This window comes from Vicugna pacos, chromosome 25, assembly GCF_048564905.1.
Source record: "Vicugna pacos chromosome 25, VicPac4, whole genome shotgun sequence".
NCBI lineage: Eukaryota > Metazoa > Chordata > Mammalia > Artiodactyla > Camelidae > Vicugna > Vicugna pacos.
This window is the reverse complement of record NC_133011.1, coordinates 1,187,564-1,198,176: the sequence shown is the minus strand read 5'-3', so window position 1 is coordinate 1,198,176 and position 10,613 is coordinate 1,187,564. Positions and strand designations below refer to the sequence as shown.

The window sequence follows — 10,613 nt, the reverse complement described above, 5'->3', positions numbered from 1 at the left end:
AAAACCCTTCTAACATTTCAATAATACCAGTGAAGATTTTTTACATTTTCTTTCCTAATTAATACAAACGTGCATAACCATTTTATGCTGAGATATAAAGCATGTCCATCCTCCCTGAAGTAAGAACGCTCTCTTACAGACCTTTTCTGCCAAGTCTTTGATAAACAGGAGAGTGTCCTATATCCCTGGAGTTCAGGACAAAGACCAGAAGAGCCACAGAGGGAAAGAGGCAGAGAGTGAGGCAGTCACAGATAAGAACATTCTACCTTGTGTCTAGTTTTGTACCAAGGACGGACCCATTCATAACCACACCTCTGCGTCTGGAATTTTACATTCTAACCTTTCATCCATTCAGTAACACAGTCAAAACCTCCACACATCTTCCTTCCCATGTTTAAGTTATTTGGGGTTTTCTCTTTTCATTTCATATCTATATCATTCCGGACCTTCCTTTAATAACTCATAGATGTACTATTAAAATCCTCTGCTTCCTTTTATTGCTTCCTCCAAGAAATCTTCCTTGCCAAGGTTACTGAGCATGAAGAACTGTTAAGTTCTTGGAAGTGCCATGTTTAGTATATCACCCTCTTCGAGCCCTGAAGTGCCCTTTGTGGTCAGCACATAGTGAAAGCTGAACCGCTCAGTTCGTGTCCCATGATTCCACACCCTCCTGCTTCACATCACATCCACACAGCTTTGCTGTAAAGGATGCTACTTACACGCATTCCTTCAGCTGCCAGCATCCTGCTTTTCTCACACCATTCACTGTCTTTGAAGCCATATAATTTTGTTAGCCCTTCCTCAGTAGTACCAATATTCCAAGGGCTATTCCCTTCCTCACATTTCTCCATCCAAACCACAGCAATTCCTTTAGAACTCCTGAAGCATTTAATGCCTCCCCTCATTTGGTTCAATAAATATCATCTTATATGTTGATTATAATTGTATAGTAGAGAAATATTATCTTCTCACTTGTCGAGTAATTAAAACATAAAGGCAGAGTTAAGTCAAGTTTGAGGTAAATAACTGGATCTCTGGAGGAAAGTGGGGATTGTTGCTGAGAACTTATTTTGACTTCTGAAGCCTTCACTGTAAACTTAAAGATGGATAAGAAGAAAAGTAAAAATAATTTGGGGAAACAACTACAAACATACAGACACTCACAGCGTTTTCTCATTTCAAAGTTTTTCAGTTTTTCCTAACTCTGTCCGAAGGAAGGAAGATTGAATAAGTAGAGAAAATGATGTTTGTTACTTTTTTAAAAGTTTTTTTTATTGAGTTATAGTCTTTTTACAATGTTGTGTCAAATTCCAGCGTAGAGCACAATTTTTCAGTTATACTTGAACATACATATATTCATTGTCACCTTCTTTTTCACGGTGAATGAACACAAGATTTTGTATATAATTCCCTGTGCTATACAGTATAATCTTGTTTATCTATTCTACATATGCCTGTCAGTAACTACAAATTTTGAAATCCCAGTCTGTCCCTTCCCACTCCCACACCCCTTGGCAAACACAAGTTTGTATTCTATGTCTATGAGTCTGTTTCTGTTTTGTATTTATGTTCTTGTTTTTTTGTTGTTTTTTTTTAGATTCCACATATGAGTGATTTCATATGGTATTTTTCTGTAAAGGTCTTCTTGTAAAAAAAATTAGTCATTTTTATATACATTGTTCAGCTGAATCAGAATAATGATCAGATGAGAAAGTTCTCTCTGGAAACTGAATGAACTGGTACTCAGAAAATTTATTCATTAAAAGGCAAATGAAAATGATTAAGCTGAAATTTGTATGTGGGACAGATTGCTCGAAGTCCATGGCTTTTCTTCCTCCATATTGTAGTGTATGTACGTATAGTTTGTAAAATTTCCTTTCACTGAGATACAGCGTATAGACGTTAATCTAGGTAAAATTACGAGGTATGTGATTTGCACTGGACTGGCACCCCCCTCAGTCATATGGCAGTGTGGTCACTGTGGTTAGGGACCTCACCGGAAACTTCTTGTGTTAATCTTATGTTGTCTCAAATTTTCTAACAGATGTGCATGTCAGTGGGAGGAAGGGAAGTTAAAATAGAACAGCAAACCTCAGGCTGAGTCTCAAGTTGCCTACTTTTTTTTTTCCTATTGTTTTAGAATAAGTGATTAAATGTCAAAAGAAATGGACAACTTGACCTTTGGGAGCACATTCTTTCTTATGGGGTTTACTGACATTCGGGAGATCCAGATTTTATACGCCGTGCTCTTTCTGCTAATTTACCTGGCAGCCCTACTTGGGAATCTTCTCATCATCTTAGTCACCACCAAGGACCATTGCCTTCACACCCCTATGTACTTCTTCCTGAAGAACTTGTCCTATCTGGATCTTGGCCTCATTTCCATCACTGTCCCCAAATCCATCACGAACTCTCTGATGAATTACAACACCATTTCATTCCTTGGTTGTGTCTCGCAGGTGTTCTTCTTTTTCTCCTTAGCTACTACAGAAGTAGCGCTCCTCACAGTCATGTCCTATGACCGCTATGTTGCCATCTGCCACCCACTCAGATACAACAGCATCATGAGCCATGGATCCTGTGTGCGGATGGCTGCCTCTTCGTGGCTCAGCGGAGGTCTCAATGCAATCCTGCATACGGCTTCGACCTTCTCCACACCCATGTGTGGGTCTCCTGAAGTCCATCAGTTCTTCTGTGATGTCCCGCAACTGCTCTCTCTCGCCTGTTCACCCAACCCTGGGGAATTCGTAGTCATCGGACTCAGCCTAGTGTTCGATTTTGTGTGTTTCGTGTTTATCGATATTTCTTACATTTACGTCTTCTCCACTGTGCTGAGGATGCCCTTCAGAGAAGGCAGGGCCAGAGCTTTCTCCACCTGCTTGCCTCACCTCATCGTTGTGACTCTGTTTCTCTCTTCCGGTTTTTTTGCCTATTTACACCCGTTACCCAAATCTCCATCACTTTTGGACTTGCTGATTTCAGTATTCTACACTGTGGTGCCACCCACCATGAACCCTCTCATCTACAGTCTGAGAAATAAGGATATGAAGACGGCCCTAAAGAAACTGAGAATGACCAGAGTTTGTCAACTAAGTTAGAAGGAGTAACCTCACATACATCGCGATCTTTTCATTCACTGACATAATTATCTGAGACATCTGTTGCATACTCCGACTATAATAATGTGTATACAATTTGGTTCTATATGAACCAAACAATTTGGTTGTACTGATTAAAATGCCACTTATAAGCACACTGCCTGTCCAGATCAAGTGGATGGCAAAGCCAGCTAGGTGCTTCTTGGGACTGGACAGATACACGTTGCCCTTACGTTTGTCATCCCAATGGTACTTCCGATTTTTCTGTGACAAATGATAAACTGGGCGGGATGCTGGCACATCAGACATCAGCTTGGACTCTCCCAGGCAAACCAATTGCATGGTCACCTTTCATGGAGGTGATATCTGAAATGCCATGTGGGCTGATACGTATAATTCAATCTCAAATTAAGGGAACTAGATAGAGGTGAAATGATGGCTGCAGGACATTGTGTGTATACAAAATGCCACTGAATTGTGCAAATTCTAATGGTAAATTCTACATTCTGTGATTTTCACCTCACCAACAAGACAAAACCCAAAACCAAACAACAGTCTGTTATTCATTTGTCTTCCTCTTTTCTTTCTCAAACTTACTATATGGCATTTTCTGGCATAGCTTGTGTCCTTGCAGCCTAGTGAGAAGAGACACATATACTAAAATGTGACTTTACTATATACAGATACATATGCTTAAAGTAGGATTAAAACAAGCTTCTGGGTGCATGGAGTGAAGGGTCCAAACACACACACACAAAAAGCTTAGAATGGTGGCAGTTGTAGGGAGACAATATACATTTTTTAAAGGAAATCCTTAAGCTGTGCTTCAAAGGATAAAGAGCAATGAATCTGGGAAAGAAGGAGGAGAACCAAAGTGAAAGCTGATGGGAAGGTGAAAGCAAACAAACAAAGACAAAGGGCAGTAAAGGCTCAGAGAAGATGCGAGACTGATCTGGGATTGGAAACCACAGTGCGTTTTGTCCTGAAAGACAACGAGAAACAGATAAGGGAAGGACTAGAGAGGCAGAAAGGCGAAATGGGTGGACGAGATCCCGAGAGGCTCAAAGCCCACCGTGGAAGATGAGGCTTTGATCAACTGTTGCCATGAAGAGAAACTAGAGACAGGAAATGTCTATCACATTATGTAATGACTTAGGTATGTTTAAGGAAGTAAAACACACACACACACACACACACACACACACAAACTGAGTTAGCAAACAGTGAGTTTTAGACTTTATAACTTAATGGAAGTACAACCCACTATGATCTTTTTCTTTCTTTACTCCTGATCTAGTCATCAATTTTCCAACTTCAGTGCATTTGTCCTTGAGACTTATTTTGCCTAAATTACTTCAGACTAACTCAGTCTCTCCTATTATATGCTTCCTGCGCATTATTTGCCTCTCCATCACAGTGCTTATTTTAGCTGTAACTTGAGATTTATTTCTGTTAAGTCTTTGATGTACGTCTCTTTCCTTGACTAAATCGTATCCTTGAGGCAGGTTTATATCTTCCGTGAATAGCTTATTGTGTAACCTGGAGCAGACATTCAGCAAGTACTTATTTAATAAATGGAAGAATAGACAATGCAGACATCTTTTCCAATTCCCATCAATTTTTTTACTAGCAACACCTTAAAAATTTAACATCTTGTTTGTACTTTCCATGTTGGATATATTGTGCATACATAGAGATTGTTAAAGATATTTGTCAGCCTGGAAGTACCAAGTTTCTAATGGAAAAAAAAATCATATCTTACTCATCATTAAAATTAAAATTGATTGAAAGTGAATTAATGGACTCAGTTTAATTATCAGTAATCTAAGCTTACAAAAATATTTCTACATTTTAATGAGTCTCTGTAATTCATTCTAATGGCATTAGATTATGATAAATCTATACTAGTTTTAACCATATTTTATTGTAACTGAGTGCATTTCATAATAAACTTGAGCAATATACAGAGAAAAAGCATTGCTATGACAATAATTATGTTTGAATTTCTTGGAAAAATGATTTGTATCACTGGATCGTTTTCAAGCAGTTGATACGTATCATATAAATGCTGGTCCCACAGCATATAAAATAACACCATACAATGCAAGATATTCCTTCATTTCTCCTTACATGCATGTCTCATTTTATACTTGAGTGTCTCTTCCCTTCAACACCAAGTGAAATTTAATGATGTATCTGTTGAGATTATTGGGGATTTGCATGTGAAAGGTGGTTTTCCTAGAAAGGAGAAAATTTGGAATTCTTTATGTGGTAGGGGAAATAAAAATCACTCAAAATGGCCACAAGTTAATCTCCAGAATTTATGACTCTGCTAATTTATATAGTAAAAGGGGCATTGCAGATGTGATAAAGGTTATGGACCTTGAAATGGAAGGATTACTTAGGTGGGCCCAAGGTAATCACATAAATCCTTAAGAACAGAAAGCCTTTCTCAGCAGTAGTCAGAAAATCAGAGATGGCAGTGTGAGATGAACTAGACTGGCTAATGTTGGCTTTTGAAGATGGAACAAGGGGATTATGATCCAAGGAAGATGGGAGGCCTCTAGAAGGTGGAAAAGGCAAGAAAACACATTATCTCCGAGAGCCTCCGGAAAGGAGCATACCCTAACTGACACCATCCTTTTAGCTCAGTTAGTCTGCCCTATAAAACTGTGCTTTCTGAGCTACTCAGTTTGCAGGAACCTGTTCCTGCAACAATAGAGAACTAAGACACTGAATAAATGTAGTGCTTCAGTATCAGTGCATCACATTTGTACTATAGAATGGATAATGTTTTGTATATTCAAATACATGAACATTATAGACAGCAACTGGGATGGAAATTCTACACTTGTATCCAACATTGTAGAGGAATCTCACAGATAGTACTGAACTCAAGAAGTTAGACAAAGACTATACCCTGGATTCTGTCATTTATCTTATATAAATAAGAACAGGTTCTGTGCTGCCGGAAGTCAGAATAACATTTATGTTGAGAGCTGTGTTCTGCATATATTTTGGTTTATTTCTTGTTCTAGATGAAAATAACATGGATGTGTGAAGTTTGTGAAAATGTACCCAGCTGTTTTCATGGGGTCCTCGCACTTTCTTTTTTTGTAAAGTAATCCTAAGTTATTTCATCAAAGAAATAAAGCTCCTTGAGTGGCAGGAGAGTAAGGAAAGTCTTTCTTCTCCAGTGGTAATAGGCAGCGGTCTGCTCTTTGGAACAATCGGAAAATGGATAGGGAGCCTCTGTATATATCTGAGCAAGGAGAATTTCCTGGCCTTGGTACAGATCGCCATGACTAGGGAACCACAAAATGTGGCAAATAAAAAAGGCCAACTGCTGTTAGACAACAAAGATCGTATTGGTGCCCAGGGAGGATTGAATGATCAGGATGGACAAAGACCCCCCCGAGTAATGACTGCAAATCCATTTCTCACCATCCTGACAGAAACACTGTGTGGCAGAGTATCAGACTGATTTTGATTTAAAGGAACAGTGTAACGGGACACTCCTTGCATATGGAAATCTCTGGACCAAGATCCACGCTGCTCCACCCCAGTGGACGTTACCCAGATTACTGTAATGCTAATGTACTGTTACATGTACATTTTATTTTTTGGTCATATTAAGTTTTTGCCTGTAACACTAACCAGTGTAACAAATGAGAATGCCAAATACATTTTCCTGTGGTAATGACTGACTTTATCAACACCTTCTTCTTTCTAAGAGTTGGAGTCTTCCAATATTACAAGATCATAAACGGTCTGGTGAGTGTGTAGAAAAAGTTCACAGGGGCACGCTCCTAAACACACGATCAGCTGAAATGCATCTCTACTGAATGCATAATGGTTTCCTAAACCTTCTCATTGGCTTAGCTGAGAGAGAATAAAACCTTATTTAATGAGCAGAGGGCTGGAATCTTTACTTTTTGGGGTTGAGAACAACAGAAGCAAACCAGTAATGAATGTCTAGGAAGAGGAAATTTGTACAACACAAAATATTCACTAAATACCTTAAATTCTAGGCCATAAGCAGCTGAAGAGAAGAAAATTTATTAGTGTGAAAAACACTGTAGTAATTTTACGCAAAGGATACAATTGATGAAGAGGACCATGGCAGTCAGGGGCATATTCCTGATAGATGGGAAACTTTATATAAATTTTGAAGGGTGAAGCATAGCAAGATAGAATGATTTTTACTGAATTATGACAAGAAAAAGCATATGATGACCAGAAAAGCCTAATGCACAGAGAAAGATTCTAAGATCTGGAAACAGTCTGTGTGATTGAGAAGATGTTATCTACAAAAAAAATGGATGGAAAAGAAAATTAGGGAAGAAAGACCTATCTGATATATAAAATTTTTAACAACTGAATCAGAAGTCAAAAAGAAATGAAGCTAATAAAGATTTCTGATGATACCAATAGCTAGATTACTTTTCATCTTTTGAGCTGAACATTTTTTCTAATACACAGAAATAGATATATTTATGTGCACATATATATTTTACAAGTGTGAGGTAAATCTGTATAAACTGTTTCGTGTGACTTTCCTCTCACAAAACAATTGTGTCATAGGTGTGTTTTAGGTCCACATGTAGCGATCACACTATCATTTTTATATCCACCGTGTGAATAAAATTATACCGTAAGGTCTTACCTGTTTTGATAGATACAAAGGATATTTCCAATCTTTTAAAATCTTCCTCATTATAAAAATATCTTTTGCAAACATTGTTGGATTTTATACATTGAGAGAAAGACAGAGAGCTGGAGAGAAAGAGAAAGAAAGGGAGAGAGAGGTATTCTCAGATGATTTTTAGAAACTTCTTTTTGAAGCATAATAATTTTATAATCAGGTAAATTATGCTAGATCATGCAGTGGGCTCTAATTCCATGTTTACTCTCTCAGAATATAATAGATGCATATATTACAAACAGTTCTTCTAATCTATCATTAGGATTTATAATTTATTCAATATATTAGAAAATATATGTGACTCCATGTAGTTTGAATTAATTAAAAAAAAACCATTGAATGCTCAGGATTTTTATAGTCTAATAGTTTATTTTATTAATATTGTGGAGGGTTTTGTACATGTCTATATGTATATTTCTTATAGTTGATTTATAATATTGGGTTAATTTCAGGTGTACAGCAATGTGATTCAGTTTTGTTTTGCAAATTATATTCCATTTAGATTATTATAAGACATCTGGTAAAATCCCCTGTGCTATCCAGTAAATCCATGTTGCTTATCTATTTTTTTATTATAATTTGTATCTGTTAATCCTGCATTCCTAATTTGTCCTTATCCCCTCTACACTTTTGGTAACCATAAATTAGTTTTCTATGTCTGTGAATCTGTTTCTGTTTTGTAGATAAATTCATTACTGTCCTCTTTTTTCTTTTTTTCTTTCTTCTTTTTTTTTAGATGCCATATGAGTGATATCATATGATATTTTTCTTTCTCTTTCTGGCTTACTTCACTTAGAATGATGATCTCCAGATCCATCTGTGTTGCTGCAAATGACATTATTTTATTATTTTTTATGGCAGAGTAGTATTCCACTGTATAAATATACCACAGCTTCTGTAGCCAGTCATCTGTTGATGGACATTCACGTTGTTTCTTTGTTTTGGTTATGGTATATAGTATTGCTATGAACATTAGGGTGCATATGACTTTTCAAATTAGAATTCTCTCTGTTTATATGCTCAGGTGTGAGATTGCTGGGTCATAGGGTAAGTTTATTTTTAATTTTTTAAGGAATCTTCACACTGTCTCCCATAATGGCTGCACTAAAGTTCATTCCCACCAACTGTGTTGGAGGGTTCCCTTTTATCCACAGTCTCTCCAGCATTTATTGTTTGTGGATTTTTTAATGATGGCCATTCTGACTGGTTTGAGGTGATACCTCACTGTAGTTTTGATTTGCATTTCTCTGATAATTAGTGATGTTGAGCATTTTATCATGTGCCTATTCACCATTTGTATGTCTTCACTGGAGAATTGTTTGTTTAGGTATTCTGCCCACTTTTGGATTGGGTTGTTCATTTTTTCTGTTACTAATTTGTATGAACTATTTTGATATTCTGGAAATTAAATCGTTGCCAGTTGCATCATTTGCATATATTTTCTCCCATTCTGGAGGTTGTCATTTTGTTTTGCTTATGGTTTCCTTTGTGGTGCAGAAGTTTTAAGTTTAATTAAATCCCATTTGTTTAATTTTGCTCTTATTTCCATTGCCTGGGAAGACTGCCCTAGAAGAACATCGGTAAGATTTATGTCAGAGAATGTTTTGCCTATGTTTTCTTCTAGAGATTTATAGTGTCTTGTCTTATATTGAAGTCTTTAAGCCATTTTGAGTTTATTCTTTGTGTATGGAGTGAGGGAGTGTTCTAACTTCACTGATTTACATGCTGCTGTCCAGTTTTCCCAACACCACTTTCTGAAGAGACAGTCTTTTCTCCATTGTATATTTTTGCCTCCTTTGTTGAAGAATAATTGACCATAGGTCTGTGGGTTTATTTCTGGGCTCTTTATTCTGTTCCATTGATCCATATGTCTGCTTTCATGCCAATGCCACACTGTTTTGATGACTGTAGCTCTACAATATTGTCTGAAATCTGGGAGGGTTATTCCTCCAGCTTTGTTCTCTTTTTTTGAATATTGATAAAGGAACATTCATTTCTTTCAATATAAAATTTTAGTAAAAATTGTATTTTTATTTCACAGCAAATACTCATCAATATACTTAATTTGTTAAAAGAGAAAGTTACGTGATATAAACAAAGATGAGAAATTTTAAAAGTGTAAAGCAATAGATAGACTGGGTTTTGGGGAGAGACGTGTACTCAAGATGCGATACAAGCCCTTTTTCACATGTCAGTTTATTTGGCTAAGGCACACAGAGCAACATTCCGCTTATCCTATTGTTTTAGAGATAGAAAGAAAAGGTGTAAAGAGAGAAAAAGAGATTGTGATCATGGGAGTTAAAAGGATAAGAAGAAAGGGAATGAGATAAGAATGGAAGGAGAGAAAAGGGAAGCAAAAATACAAATACAATAAGAAAAGGCATCCATGGAAACAGGAAATGATATTTAGAGAATATGAAAGTACATAAGGTAAATAAAGGTATGGTGATAAAATAAAACACAAGCTTCCTCATGACTGAAAAAGGTATTAAACTATTTTTGTTAGAATTAGATTTTAAGCAGAAGCGTGTAGTGAAAGATGTGTCATTTGCCATCACCTTCCGTAAGATTCTTCTTTATGGCTGATTACTGATGATAGCTACTTAATAATTTTCTAGGTAATGCATATGTTTTAAACAGAAGACTAAGTGGGTAAAGTTATTTTTATTCTAAGTTTTTGAAAAGAGAAAATTCATGATGATAAGAAAAATAAAGATTCCCTTTGTTGATATTTTCTATCAAAAAGTAGCAAAATACAGTGTTAGGAAATAAAAATATAATGTGTAAATTTTGAAGAAATAAAATAATCA

General features: G+C 36.5%; 1 protein-coding gene across 1 annotated transcript; it reads left to right on the top strand.

The window, feature by feature from the left end:
* The first annotated feature begins 2,165 nt into the window (after window positions 1-2,165).
* Window positions 2,166-3,098, top strand: LOC140689137 (olfactory receptor 14A16-like). Its single transcript, XM_072949393.1, has one exon. The coding sequence runs from the start codon at window positions 2,166-2,168 to the stop codon at window positions 3,096-3,098; it is 933 nt and encodes a 310-aa protein (XP_072805494.1).
* Window positions 3,099-10,613: the final 7,515 nt, after the last annotated feature.

Excerpts from the sequence above, each read along its gene's own strand:
- LOC140689137 (XM_072949393.1), top strand. The coding sequence starts at position 2,166 with ATGGACAACTTGACCTTTGGGAGCACATTCTTTCTTATGGGGTTTACT.